Source organism: Oncorhynchus tshawytscha, linkage group LG10 (assembly GCF_018296145.1).
Source record: "Oncorhynchus tshawytscha isolate Ot180627B linkage group LG10, Otsh_v2.0, whole genome shotgun sequence".
Classification (NCBI taxonomy): Eukaryota; Metazoa; Chordata; class Actinopteri; order Salmoniformes; family Salmonidae; genus Oncorhynchus; species Oncorhynchus tshawytscha.
In genome coordinates this window covers 62652370-62670282 of record NC_056438.1, presented here as the reverse complement: position 1 = coordinate 62670282, position 17913 = coordinate 62652370, and the positions used below count along the sequence as shown (strand labels likewise).

The 17913-nt window shown below is 43.3% G+C and overlaps 1 protein-coding gene across 7 annotated transcripts in view; it reads left to right on the top strand.

Moving 5' to 3' along the window:
* Positions 1–17913, top strand: part of LOC112260597 (adhesion G protein-coupled receptor L2-like) — a 125883-nt gene that overhangs the window by 76870 nt on the left and 31100 nt on the right. For 5 of the 7 annotated variants that reach the window (XR_006084340.1, XM_024435831.2, XM_024435834.2 and 2 more), the window contains exons 6-12: positions 2611–2913; positions 3721–3824; positions 4640–4825; positions 9726–9764; positions 13444–13627; positions 16869–16991; positions 17136–17332. Coding sequence is in view for 6 of the 7 variants with exons in the window: in XM_024435831.2 (XP_024291599.1) it covers positions 2611–2913; positions 3721–3824; positions 4640–4825; positions 9726–9764; positions 13444–13627; positions 16869–16991; positions 17136–17332 (1136 nt within the window). In the remaining variant the exon portion in view is untranslated. The remainder of the gene's footprint in view (positions 1–2610; positions 2914–3720; positions 3825–4639; positions 4826–9725; positions 9765–13443; positions 13628–16868; positions 16992–17135; positions 17333–17913) is intronic. The other 2 variants (XM_024435832.2, XM_024435838.2) reach the window with 1 other exon arrangement.

Below are 17913 nucleotides of genomic sequence, written 5' to 3'. Positions count from 1 at the left end.
GACATCAAGAGAAATGTAACAGGAAAATGGGCCTCTTTGACAAGTGGTTTAGATTCTATTTCTTTAGTTGTTGTTTTTTCTCTCCATTTTTCCCCCTTCATCTGTCTATCGCTGTAGAAAGGAGGTAGTCAGGGGCTCACACTCAGGCACTTCCAAATTACAACTAAACCAGAATTCCAGTGCACATCAATAGCTATAATAGTCTCTAGAGCGTACATTAGACTGGTGCACAGAGAATAGTGACACTGCGGTATGAGTGTTTTTCTCAGTATGCTGGTATTTTGCAGTTTCCGTAAGCATTTAGTTTCTCACAGCCACTTGGGATAGGGACAGAATGAGGGACAGAAAGAGTGGTAGAGAGAGAGAGACACCGACAGAGAGACCGGAAGTTACACTGAACAGAATTATAAACGCAACATGTAAAGTGTTGGTCCCATGTGTCATGAGCGGGAATAAAAAATCCCCAAAATGTTCCATACACACAAAAAAACGTATTCCTCTCAAATTTTGTGCACAAATTAGTTTACATCCCTGTTAGTGAGCATTTCTCCTTTGCTAAAATAATCCCTCCACCTGACAGGTGTAACATATCAAGAAGCTGATTAAACAACATGATCATTACACAGGTGCAGCTTGTGCGGGGGACAATAAATGGCCACTTAAAAATGTGCAGTTTTGTAACACAACACAATGCCACAGTTTTGAGGGAGCATGCAATTGGCATGCTGATTGCTGGAATGTCCACTAGAGCTGTTGCCAAAGAATGTAATGTTAATTTCTCTACCATAAGCTGCCTTCAATGTAGTTTTAGAGAATTTGACAGTACGCCCAACCGGCCTCACAACCAAAGACCACGTATAACCATGCCAGCCCAGTATCTCTGTCTGTAATAAAGCCCTTTTTTGGGGGGAAAACGAATTCTGATTGGTTTAGCCTGGCTCCCCAGTGGGTGGGCCCGATGCCAAGTAGATAGGCCTTTGTCTTCTGAGGCCCTTAGCTGCACCTCTGCCTAGTCGGGTGAAATCTATAGATTAGGGCCTAATGAATTTATTTTAAGTGACTGATTTCCTCATATGAACAGTAACTCAGTAAAATTGCTGAAATTGTTGCATGCTGCCTTTATATTTTTGTTAAGATTATAAGCTCCTCTCAACATCTGTTCTCACAACAATAAACTGGACATATGTCAGTGTCATTTGCATAGTTACTTAGTGCTCAGAAATGTGTGAACGAGCAATTGTGTGCGTGGCTGACAGACAGACGGACGCACAATGAAGGAATGAGTACGGCCCAATTAAACACGGCTTCTGCCATGGGAGAAAAGGTCATTGAGTGAAATGTCATAACACAACAACACTGCAACACGGCTGACTGATCCTGCCTGACATTTCTAAATAGAAATGTGTCGCTGCCTGGGACCCTTCTCTTTTTCTGAGAACCGCGTCATGCTAGATTGAATGTATTGTTGGTTATGCACTTTCAGCTCTTTTCCCCCTTAGCACAGACAGACACAGACAGGACATTGTTATGAACTTCAATATTCCACTGAAACAGAAACACAAAACAAAGACGACGAGTCTCTCCAGAGCCCAGACGCTAAATGTGGGCATTGTCACCATTCAGGTGGGGAGGAAATGGAGATATGAGTCTGATGGAGCATCAGACAGCATGATATTGCCTGTTCCCTGGGCCTCTGAAGACTGCACTGCAGGACTCTCAGAGTAGCAGACCTCCTTGTGGGAAGCCACCTCTTATCAGCGCTAGCAATCGTGTGGCTGTGATATATAATCAGTCAGGCAAGAGGCAGCCAGTGTAGTCATCATGCTCATACGCAGGCTGTATGCATATACTGTTTTCTCTTTATTCTTTTATATCCATTTGCTTCTTTCATTCATTCTACTGTACATTCACAGTGCTGTGACCACACACATGGGTAGACACTGTAGAAAAGGCCTAGAGACCACACCTTCTTGGTGACCACAACACAACACACACACACACACACACACACACAGATGTTCTTTATAGCTGTGCATTGAATACAGCAGCTGAGCATTATAGCTGATGTATGGTTTTTGCCCAGAGCATTCCAGTTTTAGTTTTCTTACGCCGGCTTTATCAAGGGGAGAGATGAAAGGGAGGAGAAAATAGTCAAATGCAGACAGGCTTTGTCTTCCTTGTTGACATTAATCAGCCTAAGGTACTGACTCTCCCTCAAGAAGGACATCACTGCCAAGCAGAGCCAGGCCAGGCTGATGCTGCTACACTACCTGTCCTCCTGTTATTTTCAAGATTGGGTAAAGGTTTAAAATAGCTAAGATAGTGTAGTGTTTACAGGTTTCCTCCTCCTAACAGAACAGAGAGAGTAGGAGTAGTGTGGAGTAATACCCGAGTGCTGCTGTAGACTCCAGTAGACGTGACTCAGTAGAGCATAGAGCAGCCATCCCTCCAAGCGGTGTGGAACTAAAACACTGAAACTACCTTGAACTTTCCCTGCTGACTGTTATATCTGATGTATGTCTGAAAGGTATAGAGGGAGTTCAATGTAAGGCTGGGTTTTATTAAAGCTATAACCTCCACTTCTCTCTCTCTGCTCTCTTCTTCTCCTAGTGCCAACTATAGAAGACGTCTCCCTCTCCTCGGCCCTGCCTGAGACCACCACTATCATCACCACCACCATGGTCATAGTCAAGGTCCCAGTTAACACCACAGTTCCAGCAGACCCCAGGGATGGGAGAGAGAGAGAGGCAGGTAAACCAGCGGAGGACCCCCATGGTACAGCTGACCCCACCACCCCAGAGATCCCTCCCACCCCCAGGCGCTTCTGTGAGGGAGGGATGATGAGGGGTATCTCCTGGCCCCAGACACACACTGGAGCCACAGTGGAAAGACCCTGCCCCAAAGGAACCAGAGGTACTATCAGGAACCGGGAGGGAGGGTGTGTGTGTGTGTTCCTCTGTATGAACATGTTAGTGTGTTTACACATTGTCTTTCATATAGCCTTCCATATGTTAGACAAGGTGCCAAGATGTTATGTTCATTACCTACAATATGCTAATACTTCCAAATAGTAAATAGTTCCATGAATGAACTGTCAAAACAGACAATATAGGAAGATTTTTTTTAAAGTAGGTGGCGTGAGGGGGATGAGTTACTGTTATTTAAATCATATGGAAATGGAATGTATGGAATGCAGACATGTTGGATATGAAGGTGTACCAATAGGTAGTAAGTCTATGGCAACACTGTTCATTGTTGACAAGAATGCAGTAATATATATGATACAGAGCATTTTATTCATTGACAACCCGTGATTCCTACAGTATACAGTTGAAACGTATGAGAATCTCTCACTGTGTAGTGTCCACTCAGTTAGATATCACAACGCTTGCAATCTTCCTAAAAAAAATATAAAAAAATACCATTGGCTGCCCTCAGTCAATTGTTTGTCCTGCTCTAGAGAAGCCAGGATAGTAAGAGGAGCAGGACAAAGAGATGTCCTGGCTCGGTTTCATTTATTTCTATTGAACCTTTATTTAAACAGGCTATTCTCATTGTCATACAATCTCATTTGCAGGGGATATAACTGTGTATTCAAGATGGCAGTGTTCAGCAACATCACAAGAAGTTACACAAATAAATGCACACATACTGTTCAATACACAATAGAAACAGACAATAGAGGGTTGTGTAACTGTTGTTTGTTGTGTGTTTCTCCAGGCATCGCCTCCTACCTCTGCACGGTAGCAGGGGGGACCTGGAACCCAAAGGGACCCGACCTCAGTAACTGTACCTCCCACTGGGTCGCTCAAGTGGCACAAAAGGTTGGTCAGCAGTGTCCTCCCATAGCTCCTGGGTGGCAGGGAGGGAAGGAACAAAACACCAACTTTTCTCTACTTCTTTATCTGAAAGGGAAAAGTGTATTTGTATGAGCATCTTGTTGGTTGCAACACTAAAGACGTGGTTTGCCCATCCATTCTGTATTCCCCTGCACGACTTCGAGATGTGAACAAAAATTCACATTCAATGCACTTTTCTCTGTAAAACAAAATCTCTGCCACTTTGAATTGCTCTCTGTAGCCTATAGCTTGCAGCGTTAATATTGATTTGAGTTTTAATCAGTATATGATACATTACTTGTATACTGGTCTGACACTGTGATGCCGATCCTCCAGAGACGTTGCACCAATGACCCTGAGCCTTTTCCTGCTGTGCTGTTTTTCTTCCTTTCTCCACATTAAATCAGCAGTATCCATTGTTATCACATAGTTAACGTACCACATTCCAGGTACAGATGTAGGATCTTCATTTGACCTGTATTGTCGCAGCTAAATAATCCTGCAGAAACCGGATTTGAACCTTTAGTCCAAAGTTTGGCATGATTGGAGGTTAGGCTATTATCTGGTCAAAATGAGGCTGCATGGAAAGTGGAATACTGTTAATATAACTGTGTGTTAGTGTGGGTTTTCAGTGAATTTATGCAGTCAAGAAGCTCATCTGCATTTCCTCCGGCGCAGGAAAAGTTGCAGCAACAAAAGAGTGACCAAATCCAGATCTTACATCTGTATTTAGTAAGAAACAAGTAATTAAAAGCTTAAACAGTCCATTAATTTGTAAGTTTTTTTCCCTCCAACTCTAGATCCGTAGTGGGGAGAACGCGGCTAACCTAGCCAATGAGCTGGCCCACCACACACAGGGCCCGGTGTTCGCCGGTGACGTCAGCTCATCAGTGCGTCTCATGGAGCAGCTGGTTGACATCCTGGATGCTCAGCTCCAGGAGCTACGGCCTAGCGAAAAGGACTCGGCTGGGCGGAGCTTCAACAAGGTAATATAAAATAATACAGTGTCTTCAGAAAGTATTCAGACCCCTTGACTTTTCCCACATTTTGTTACGTCACAGCTTTATTCTAAAATGGATTAAATAGTTTCCCCCCCATCAATCTACACACAATAGTCCATAAACAGTTTTTGAAATGTTATTTATACAATATATATATATATATATATACATTTACATAAGTATTCAGGCCCTTTACTCAGTACTTTGTTGAAGCACCTTTGCCAGCAATTACTGCATCGAGTCTTCTTGGATATGATGCTACAAGCTTGGCACATCTGTATTGGCACATCTGTATTTGGGGAGTTTCTCCCATTCTTCTATGCAGATCCCCTCAAGCTCTGTTAGGTTGGATGGGGAGCATCACTGCACTATTTTCTGGTCTCTACAGAGATGTTTGATCGATCGGGTTCAAGACCGGGCTCTGACATTCTTGTCCCGAAGCCACTCCTGCGTTGTCTTGACTGTGTGCTTAGGGTCGTTGTCCTGTTGGAAGGTGAACCTTCGCCCTAATCTGAGGTCCTGAGCGCTCTGGAGCAGGTTTTTATCAAGGACACTCAAGGATATTCAGAGACTTGTCCCGAAGCCATTCCGGCATTGTCTTGACTGTGTGCTTAGGGTCATTGTCCTGTTGGAAGGTGAACCTTCGCCCCAATCTGAGGTCCTGAGCACTCTGGAGAAGGTTTTCATCAAGGATCTCTCTGTAATTTGCTCTGTTCATCATTCCCTTGATCCTGACTAGTCTCCCTGTAAGATCCACTGAAAACATCTCCACAGCATGATGCTGCCACCACCATGCTTCACTGTAGGGATGGTGCCAGGTTTCCTCCAGGCGTGACGCTTGTCAATCAGGCCAATCTTGGTTTCATCAGACCAGACAATCTTGAGTGTCCTTTAGGTGCGTTTTGACCAACTCCAAGCGGGCTGTCATGTGCCTTTTACTGAGGAGTGGCTTCCGTCTGGCCACTGTACCATAAATACCTGATTGGTAGAGTGCTACAGAGATGATTGTCCTTCTGGAAGGTTCTCCCATCTCCACAGAGGAACTCTGGAGCTCTGTCATAGTGACCATCAAGTTCTAGGTCACCTCCCTGTCCCAAGGCACCCCCCCGATTAACAAAAACAAATGATTTCACCTTTATTTAACCAGGTAGGCTAGCTGAGAACAAGTTCTCATTTGCAACTCAGACCTGTCCAAGACAAAGCAAAGCAGTTCAACACATACACAACAACAAAGAGTTACACATGGAATAAACAAACATACAGTCAATAATACAGTAGAAAAATGTATACACAGCATGTGCAAATGAGGTAGGATAAGAGAGGTAAGGCAATAAATACACCATGGTGGCGAAGTAATTACAATATAGCAATTAAACACCGGAATGGTAGATGTGCAGAAGATGAATGTGCAAGTAGAGATACTGGGGTGCAAAGGAGCAAGATAAATAAATAAATACAGTACGGGGATGAGGTAATTTACAGGTGCAGTGATCTGTGAGCTGCTCTGACAGCTGGTGCTTAAAGCTAGTGAGGGAGATATGAGTCTCCAGCCTCAGTGTTTTTTGCAGTTCGTTCCAGTCATTGGCAGCAGTGAACTGGAAGGAAAGGCGGCCAAAGGAAGAATTGGCTTTGGGTGTGACCAATGAGATACCTGCTGGAGTGCATGCTACGGGTGGGTGCTGCTATGGTGACCAGTGAGCTGAGATAAGGTGGGGCTTTACCTAGCAGAGACTTGTAGATGACCTGGAGCCAGTGGGTTTGGTGACGAGTATGAAGCGAGGGCCATCCAACGAGAGCGTACAGGTCGCAGTGGTGGGTAGTATATGGGGCATTGGTGACAAAACGGATGGCACTGTGATAGACTGCATCCGATTTGTTGAGTAGGGTGTTGGAGGCTATTTTGTAAATGACATCGCCGAAGTCGAGGATCGGTAGGATGGTCAGTATTACCAGGGTATGTTTGGCAGCATGAGTGAAGGAGGCTTTGTTGCGAAGTAGGAAGCCGATTCTAGATTTAATTTTGCATTGGAGATGCTGAATGCGAGTCTGGAAGGAGAGTTTACAGTCTAACCAGACACCTAGGTATTTGTAGTTGTCCACATATTCTAAGTCAGAACCGTATAGAGTAGTGATGTTGGATGGGCGGGCAGGTGCGGGCGGCGATCGGTTGAAGAGCATGCATTTAGTTTTACAAGCATTTAAGAGCAAATGGAGGCCACGGAAGGAGAGTTGTATGGCATTGAAGCTCGTCTGGAGGTTAGTTAACACAGTGTCCAAAGAAGGGCCAGTGGTATACAGAATGGTGTCGTCTGCGTAGAGGTGGATCAGAGAATCACCCGCAGCAAGAGCGACGTCATCGATATATACAGAGAAAAGACTCAACCCGAGAATTGAACCCTGTGGCACCCCCATAGAGACTGCCAGAGGTCCGGACAGCAGGCCCTCCGATTTGACACACTGAACTCTATCAGAGAGGTAGTTGGTGAACCAGGCGAGGCAATCAGTCGAAAGACTTGGCTAGGTCGATCAATACGGCTGCACAGTAATGTCTCTTATCGATGACGGTTATGGTATCGTTTAGGACCTTGAGTGTGGCTGAGGTGCACCCATGACCGGCTCTGAAACCAGATTGCATAGCGGAGAAGGTACGGTGGGATTCGAAATGGTCAGTAATCTGTTTGTTAACTTGGCTTTCGAAGACTTTAGAAAGGCAGGGTAGGAGAGATATAGGTCTGTAGCAGTTTGGGTCTAGAGTGTCTCCCCCTTTGAAGAGGGGGATGACCGTGGCAGCTTTCCAGTCTATGGGAATCTCAGACAATACAAAAGAGAGGTTGAACAGGCTAGTAATAGGAGTTGCAACAATTTCGGCATTTTTGCTCAGATTGCTCAGTTTGGCCAGGCGGCCAGCTCTAGGAAGAGTCTTGGAAGTTCCAAACTTCTTCCATTTAAGAATGATGGAGGCCACTGTGTTCTTGGGGAGCTTCAATGCTGCAGAAATGTTTTGGTACCCTTCCCCAGATCTGTGCCTCGCCACAGTCCTGTCTCTGAGCTCTATGGACAGTTCCTTCGACTTCATTGCTTGTTTTTTGCTCTGATATGCACTGTCAACTGTGGGACCTTATCTAGACAGGTGTGGGCCTTTCCAAATCATGTCCAATCAATTGAATTTAACACAGATGGACTCCAATCAAATTGTAGAAACATCTCAAGGGTGATCAATGGAAACAGGATGCACCTGAGCTCAATCTCAAGTCTCATAGCAAAGCGTCTGAATACTTTTGGCTTTGTCATTATAGGGTATTGTTTGTAGATTGATGAGATTTTTATTTTATTTAATCCATTATAGAATAAGGCTGTAACATAACAAAATGTGGAAAAAGTGAAGGGGTCTGAATACTTTCTGAACGCACTGTATGTGACCCCATGTAGGCTACGAGTGCCATATACTGTATGAACATGCGTGTATATATCTAGGTAGGTAGTATTCCCTGCTCTCCTCAAGGTAGTCTCACTGCAGAAAGTTAATTCCAATCAAGCCTAAATAACTTATTTGGAGTGATAAGTCACTTTTTTTATGTTTCTTTGTACCAAGCTAAATTATCTAACGTCATTGGCAGATCATTCTGTTATTTTAATCTTAACAAGGCTTTATACAAGTCATTTATATTTTTTAAATGTCATTTTCAAGATATTTTACCTTAAACTAAGTTACTTGTTTAAATCCGTTTTAAGCTTAAAATAAACAAATTGATCTGGCAATGACGTTAGATAATGTCGCTTGGTACGAAGAAACATAAAAGGGAAAAAAAGTGAATTATGAGTCACTCATTTAACCCCAACCCCAATCCCCACCCACCCCTCCACAACCACAAGTCTTTCTCCAGGTGAGGGTAAGGAGGGAGTGAGGTAAGGCATCCCCAGCCCTTAGGGGGAGCTGTGGCTGAGGGTAAGGAGGGAGCCCCACCTTTTCCTAGAAGTTACTGGGTTCTGAAATGCAGCTTTCTCACCTGGCAGCTCTAAGAGCTAATGGATAGCAGCCCCCCGCTAGCCAACACAAAGAATAACTCTCCTCTCTACCACCAGACAGGCAAGAACAGAGCTGCCTTCCCTCCTCCAGAGCACTTACCATGTCTCTCTGAGTGAAAGGTACAAGCAGGAATCTTAAGGCCTAACTTCCACAGTCATAGAAATGAATGACAGTTTTACAGTGCTATTCAGAACGCAAAGGTGAAAGCAAAGTGTATTTGGACCAAAAGGCACGTCCGCGGTGTTTTCTTTGTTCCCTTCGTAGCCATAGACTGAACCTTTCTGTGTTCTAACTGTACTGTCTTACAACAGCACAATGCTACACTCCTTCAGCCACGATTTAGCTGGCTGTGGGAATAATGAATCTGTCTCTTTTGACTGAGACCGAGACAGGCCAACTAAGCCTCTAAATAAACCCCAGAGCTGGCAGACTGTTATAACCTCAGTGCCATGGAATCCAAAATGACCCCCTCTGGCTTTGTTTATTGTCTCAATGCTTTATAAAGCATCGTTAATGCAAAGCATAGGAATTGAATCTCAGCAATTCCCCCTCTACAACGCAATGCTGTGCAGCCTTGTCTCTGCCAGCCAGGACCTTGTAGTTATGTAAGATACATATTCAGATACAGCTTCCGAAACACATTTACAATGTGCTACATAATATATTGTGAGCTTCTTACTTCATCTACCTAACATAAGGTTTATATATTCTAATTTCCTTCCTGATTCAAGTTGGGTAAGTGGTGTATTTTAGGATAGGTGTTTTCTAAAGACACAGACGATCCTCTTTCTTTCCCCTAAGCTTTTTGCTTCCTAATAGTGTTTCTCTTGTTCTTGATCTTCTCTTTGTGTTAAAAAGCTTCAAAAGAGAGAGAGGACATGCAGGGCATATATGAAGGTACTGTATACCTGCTGGTTCCACATAGACACCTTTACCTCTTAAAGTGTCCACAGTATGCTCAGTAGCATTGGTGTTATACCTGTGGCTGTCTGTCCGTCTGTGATTATCTGTTGGCTTGTCTGTATGCACAACGTGTCCACCTGTCTCTCTGCTTGTCCATCTGCCAGCCTGTCTATCTGCCTGTGTGTCTATTAGCCTGTCGGTATGCCCATCCATCTCTCTACCTCTCGACTCACCTGTCTGTTTGTCCATCTGCCAGCCTGTCTATCTGCCTGTGTGTCTATTAGCCTGTCGGTATGCCCATCCATCTCTCTACCTCTCGACTCACCTGTCTGTTTGTCCATCTGCCAGCCTGTCTATCTGCCTGTGTGTCTATTAGCCTGTCGGTATGCCCATCCATCTCTCTACCTCTCGACTCACCTGTCTGTTTGTCTATCTGCCTGCCTGTCTGTCAGTCAATATGTCTTGGCTTATCTTTAATATCTCTCCTATCACTTATCTCTCTCTCCATCCCTCCCTCTCTCAATCCCTCTCCATCCCTCCATCTCCTGTCTGCTCCTTGTGTGTTGTATGAGTAATTGCCTTCCCACGGCCGTAATTGTACCTCCCTGTCACCCGTAAGTGTGATCAAAGTGGCAGTGTACCCAGTTTTTCACTTGCTTACACTTTACCATTCTCAGCGTCTCCATGTTCTTCCTCTCGCTGACATTTTTGTCTTTGTCTGGTGGATTCGTGTTCCGTCCAATTAATGTGTTTGTGTTCATATCGGATGTTGGGTCTTTTAATTCCTTTCTCTCTCCATGTCATTTTCCTTTGCTCTGAGTTTATAATCTGAGAGCAGGTCCTGTTGAAAGAAGGGGCTCTGGCGTAAACACAAAGTGGGCCTGTCTTACACAGCACAAACCAGCCTTCTCAGATCTCTTGTGTTTCTCTCATCAGTCTCTGTTTGACTGGTCGGAGCAATCTTCACCATGATGAGTTAGGGCTGTTTTTACTGAGGTTTCTTTTACTGTGAAAAATGGGGATATGTCTCTGTCAAATTGATTTAAGGCTGTCTTCTTTATGCATCACCATCCATCAATAGACAATGTTAGTGAAATCAGCAGCACCACCACCACCCAAGAATGTCCTGTTCACTGTGGGGCATCTTGGGTAACACCCTTGTGATTGTTGCGTTGTGCGACCTCCACCCAGGCGAGAATAAAAGAGGACTCCATCAGAACAGTTTTTACTTTATTTTAACACTGTCACAAATTAGAGGCATGAATATCCCCTCTCTGACCCCCCTCTCCTCTCCTCTCTGACTCTCTACCTCTCTCCTATCCTCCCTATCCCCTCTCTGACCCCCTCTCCTCTCCTCTCCTCTCTGACTCTCTTCCTCTCTTCTATCCTCCCTATCCCCTCTCTGACTCCCCTCTCTGACTCCCTTCCTCTCTTCTATCCTCCCTATCCCCTCTCTGACTCCCCTCTCTGACTCCCCTCTCTGACTCCCTTCCTCTCTTCTATCCTCCCTATCCCCTCTCTGACTCCCCTCTCTGACTCCCCTCTCCTCTCTGACTCTCTTCCTCTCTTCTATCCTCCCTATCCCCTCTCTGACTCCGCCATCACACTCCAATAAAGGACACACCAATAGCGTTTGCCGGCCGAGAGTAATTATCACCTCTGAACAGTGCCTGCTGTAATTTGCGTAGTCAGACATCCAACAGCGGGTGTTCCCTAAAGCACAGTGCACCCGAATGAACTTCAGATCAACGTTAGATGTTGTGTCTGTGGTCCTTAACAGAGGCTCTATCTATCCCATCTGAAGGGTCAGCACTCCCCCATAGAGAGACACAAACAGACACTATAGGCATCTGATTCAGAGCTGGACTGTAGGCTTATCATAGCTCTAGGTAATAACGGTAGCCATGCTGTGTGGTCTGTTTACATGTTGTGGTGATTGGTTAATCATCAGTCTGGTGTGATAGCGAGGGACTACAGGGTTTAATCAATAATGTATATAAACCTTGGATTGCTGATGCAATGTATTGGTACTTCCCAGTAGGAGCAGTCCTCCATAGGAATGAATGGAATTCTACGATATTTCAATTAAATGTTTCAAGGACAAAATTTACATGTATTTTTTGTTCTTGTACTGGGGACAGCAACATTCGTAATGTCAAAAACTCCTACTTTAAAGATTTTTTTTTAGCTCACATAAAACAATTTAGAAGTATGCATTAAGTCTGTAATAAAATAAATGTGGCAAAAAACAAATATAGATATTAGAAATGCATTTCTATAGCTTCCAATGTTTTTTTTTACAATGGTGGGGGAGTGGTAAGATGGAGGCACAGGGCTTCAACACAGCGCCCGCATCAGTCATCTAGTGTATGTATAAATTATTGTGTTTAATTCCCCCAATGGTTAATCCAGGCAACAGGGTAATTGTGCCTATGGTCAATTAGTGTGTGTGTGTGTGTGTGTGTGTGTGTGTGTGTGTGTGTGTGTGTGTGTGTGTGTGTGTGTGTGTGTGTGTGTGTGTGTGTGTGTGTGTGTGTGTGTGTGTGTGTGTGTGTGTGTGTGTGTGTGTGTGTGTGTGTGTGTGTGTGGATGATAATCACAGCTTTGCACTAATTGGTACAGTGAGTGACTTTTTATTTCCTAATTACCACTATAGTGTAGCCTGGACCTCTGCTGTGGTTAATGGCACCTGTGGTTAAATTGTCTCTGGTTTATTGGGCCATGGGTTGATATGGATTTGTGGGGTAATTATGCCAATGGCTATGTTTATCTGTGGGGCTAGCCTAGCGTTTCTGTGTGGCTATGGATATGCTAAGCTACATAAGAGTCGTCAGTGGGGCTAGCGTTAGCAATGCTGTGTGGATATAGATATGCTTAACTACATGGGAGTCATCAGTGGGGCTAGCATTAGTGCTGCTGTGTGGATATAGATATGCTAAGCTACATGGGAGTCATGAACTCTCCTGCACAGGGTCACAGGGACCTCCATTTTGATCAAAATATGATACTTTTTCTAGAAGGTTTGGAATGTTTTGCTTACTTACTGCTTATCAGCCAAGCAGGAAATGAAAAGATTGCCATTGAAAACAAGCAGAAATATCCCCATCTTTACTTCGACTGCTACCCAAGAAACAAATGTATTTCTTTTTTTGATACCATTTTCGCCTCAAGGAAGGAAAAACTGCACATTTCAAGGCCATTATCACCAGATCCTGTTATGGAATATATTCATTGTTAGGGAAGAGGAAGATAATTGTTCTTTGGGAAAAGTAAGATGTTTAAGAACAGGAACTAAGAGAGCAGTATTGAGAAGGAACTGCTCCATTCATTTGAAAAACATTTGGTTTGTGTTCCAACTTCCCCTCTGGCACAGTTTTGTTATTCAAAAGAAAATAAATGGGTCTAAACCAGAGAAGTGGGGAGACAACTTCCTTTAGTTTATATTCTGTGACCGCCATGCCATCTTTAAGTGATGTTTTCATTTAAATGTATCTTCATATCATCCTATAATGCCAGTGACCTTATTTATTAAAGTGTTTACTTGTTGATTTGCTTGTCCTTGCTTGCTATCTGCATAACATGCCTTTCTTGCCCCCTTTCTGCTGCGGACAGTTGTAGAATTTATGAGGTATAAAAAAGCAACAAACTCTGACATTTGTTTCCACGGATACAGGCCATTGTGGATACGGTTGACAACCTCCTGAGGCCGGAAGCCCTGAAGTCCTGGGAAGACATGAATTCCACGGAGCAAACGCACGCCGCCACCATGTTACTGGATACCCTGGAGGAAGGAGCCTTCGTCCTTGCCGACAACCTGATTGAGCCCGCTGTAGTCAAAGTGCCTGCAGACAATATCAGTATGTTTATTTTCTTCTCTCTACCCTCCCTGCCCGTCACTCATAAAAAGGAAAAACGAGACAGACACGTCTGCCAGTTGCAATCCACAGTTTAATTATAATTTTAATTGAACTGTGACCCTGTCTTGGAAGAAAATTACTTTGACCTCAGTAGTAAAATGTGCTTTTTTACAACAGTTTGTTATGTCCAAGGAAGTGGAAGTTAACATTCACAACCATTCTGTAGAAAGATACTGATGTTAGTTTCCGTGGGCTTCTCATTCTAGACACAGAAAAATAACCTGGACAGCTATTCCTCCAGGAGAAAGGCAAAGTGGTTTTTAAAAAGACCACATTTAGTTGAAGTCACAGTAGGAGGTTTGATGTCTCGCTCAGCGCCAGGCAAGCTAATATGTTCTCACAGGCAGTTTATTAGCAATGTGATCTCATTCATTTAAGTCAGCTTTGTGCAGTGAACTGTCATTTTCCCACACAAGCCTCTTTGTTCCATGGTTATGAGTTCCCCGCTCGCCTTGCAAGATGAGCTGTCCAGTCTCCTTATGGAAAATCTAAGAAATCAATTGAATAATTTTATATTCTATATGGTAGCTATATCCTTTAACCATGCCTTAACTCTTTCTCAGTAAATGGTAAATAGAAGCAGATAAGGAAAAGCTTATACACTGCACCATGAATACTTCATAGTTTATGTGCTTTTAGCACACAAGGCCTCAACAATAGATTTCTCCAACAGATTTATCCTTTGAGTGTGTGAGAGAGAGAGAGAGAGAGAGAGAGACACAGAGAGAGAGAGACACAGAGAGAGAGAGAGAGAGAGAGAGAGAGAGACACAGAGAGAGAGAGAGAGACACAGAGAGAGAGAGAGAGAGACACAGAGAGAGAGAGAGAGAAGAGAGACACAGAGAGAGAGAGAAAGAGAGACACAGAGAGAGAGAGAGAGAGACAGAGAGAGAGAGAGAGAGACAGAGAGAGAGAGAGAGACAGAGAGAGAGAGAGAGAGACACAGAGAGAGAGAGAGAGACACAGAGAGAGAGAGAGAGACACAGAGAGAGAGAGACACACAGAGACCAAAGGGGGAAGAAATGGTAAAACATTTGATCTGTAGCAGGTTGTATGGTGGTGTGATCTTTCTCTTTCTCCCTGAGGAGCTCTGTAGACCGGGGTTACCAGGAGCAGCTTAGTGCATTTTTTTATATAAAGTAAATAGCACTGGATGGGATATTGATTGGATTCTGTAGCAGGAACACTGGACATGGCTGCTCTCTTGTTTCACCCTTCCCAACCTTTATATCAGAGCTCTATTAAACACTGTGTGTTGCTATTGAAACCAATGATGTATATAAACCCTTAATTGTTGATTCTATGTATTGGCTATTGAGATGCTTTAAAGCCACCGGTCGCCATAAGAATAAATGGAATTCGACAATATTTAAATTAAATGTTTCAAGGGCAAAATTACATGTATTTAAGTATTTGTGTTATTGTAGTGGGGACAGTAACATTAGTAATGTCAAACAATTATACTTTAAGATTTTTTTATGCATATACCGTACCAGTCAAAAGTTTGGACACACCTACTCATTCAAGGGTTTCTTTTTATTTTTTACTATTTTCTACATTGTAGAATAATAGTGAAGACATCAAAACTATGAAATAACACATATGGAATCATGTAGTAACCAAGAAAGTGTTAAACAAATCAAAATATATTTTATATTTGAGATTCTTCAAAGCCACCCTTTGCCTTGGTGACAGCTTTGCACACTCTTGGCATTCTCTCAACCAGCTTCACCTGGAATGCTTTTCCAACAGTCTTGAAGGTGTTCCCACATATGTTAAGCACTTGTTGTCTGCTTTTCCAGATGGGATGGCGTATCACTGCAGAATGCTGTGGTAGTCATGCTGGTTAAGTGGGCCCTGAATTCTAAATAAATCACAGACATTGTCACCAGCAAAGGACCATCACACCTCCTCCTCCATTCTTCACGGTGGGAACCACATCCATTCACCTAATCTGCGTCTCACAAAGACACAGTGGATGGAACCAAAAATCTCAAATTTGGACTTATCAGACCAAAGGACAGACTTCCACCGGTCTAATGTCCATTGCTGATGATTCTTGGCCCAAGCAAGTCTCTTCTTATTATTGGTGTCCTTTAGTAGTGGTTTCTTTGCAGCAATTCGACCTTGAAGGCCTGATTTCACTTGGTCTCCTCTGAACAGTTGATGTTGAGATGTGTCTGTTACTTGAACTCTGTGAAGCATTTATTTGGGCTGCAATTTCTGAGGCTGGTAACTCTAATGAACTTATCCCCTGCAGCAGAGGTAACCCTGGGTCTTCCTTTCCTGTGGCGGTCCTCATGAGAGCCAGTTTCATCATAGCGCTTGATGGTTTTAGCGACTGCACTTGAAGAGACGTTCAAAGTTCTTGACATTCTCGGTATTGACTGACCCGCTTGTCTTAAAGTAATGATGCACTGTCAATTTTTCTTTGTTTTTTTAGCTGTTCTTGCATAATATGGACTTGGTCTTTTACCAACTAGGGATATCTTCTGTATACCACCCCTACCTTTTCACAACACAGCTGATTGGCTCAAACACATTAAGAAAGAAAGAAATTCCACAAATTAACTTTTAACAAGGCACACCTGTTAACTGAGATGCATTCCAGGGGACTACCTCATGAAGCTGGTTGAGAGAATGCCAGGAGTGTGCAAAGCTGTCACTAAGGCAAATGGTGGCTACTTTGAAGAATCTCAAATATAACGTTTATTTTGATTTGTTTCACACTTTTTTGGCTACTACTTGATTCCATATGTGTTATTTCATAGTTTTGATGTCTTCACTATTATTCTACAATGTAGAAAATAGTAAAAATAAAGAAATACTCTGGAATGAGTAGGTGTGTCGCAACTTTTGACTGGTACTGTATATTCTTATGTTTAGCTCACATAATATAATTAAAAGTATGCATTAAGATGTCTGTAAAATAATAAGCATGCAAAAAACTAATGTAGACATTAATGAATGCATTTCTATAGCTTCCAAAATATTTTTTACAATTGTGGGGAGTGCCAAGATGGAGGTACGGTGGCTTCAACACAGCACCCCTTAATAGTAATCTAGTGTATCTATAAATCATTGATTGAAACGTGATCTTTTAGTCATGTATACCACCAACATTCCCTAATCCTTTTTCCCTCCTCCCCCTCTACCTCCCCCTCTCCTTGTCCTTCTCCAGTGCTGGATGTGTATGTGCTCAGTACAGACGGCCAGGTGCAGGACTTCAGGTTCCCCCAGACCAGCAAGGGTGGAGCCTCCATTCAGCTGTCTGCAAACACAGTCAAAGTTAACAGTAAAAACGGTAACTAGGGGTAATGAATGAATGAATGAGATCATGCTGAAGGATAATTGTCCTTCACTGAGAAAGTGGCTGAAGGATAGAAATGAGCAGCAATTTTATATATTCACAATGCCACCGTAAATCTTATTCTGTTTTTTTCCCCAGGTGTGGCCAAGCTGGTGTTTGTCCTCTACAAGCACCTGGGCCAGTTCCTCAGTACAGAGAACGCCACGCTCCGAGGAGGAGGACGTAACCTCTCAGACCTGACCGTCAACTCGCACATCCTGGCCGCCTCCATCACCAAGGAGTCCAGCCGTGTGTTCGTGTCTGACCCCGTCATCTTCACCCTAGAGCACCTCGACGTGAGTTCCCCTTCCCCTGAGAAAGCTCTGGAGCCCTAGTGTCATTCTGCGGTGTTGTTCAGTGCAGGGGGGAATAGTGGGAAAGGAAATGGCAGTGTGGTCTTTAGTAGTTGGAGGATCAAAGCCAATGTCATAAGATACAGCTGCACTGTGAGCACGGCTGTAAAATACCAATACTTGTGTACATCTGGAACTCCCACGGTTATACATTTGTTAGTTTACGTAGAACATGCTACCATGTTTATGCCATGGTATTCTGCAATTGTTTATAATTTACTGAAATTGTGTATAATTACACTTGGCATGTCAGACAAAAAAAATCTAATCAAGTTTTATTAGGCTCTTACCCAGATTAGTAGATCTGCACTGTTCCTACACACACTCACTAGACTATATACTGTTAATAGTATACTGAACTCAAATCTTAGCCTGCTGTTAATTGCCTTTTGATGGAAAATAACAGTATCTATATATAGGTAGGAAGCATATGTACTCTAAAGTAATGTGTTAGTTTGTTTTAAACAATGCTTAGAATGTTATTGTTTGTGGTATTCAAAAGGTTTCCTCATGTGTTGCTTATT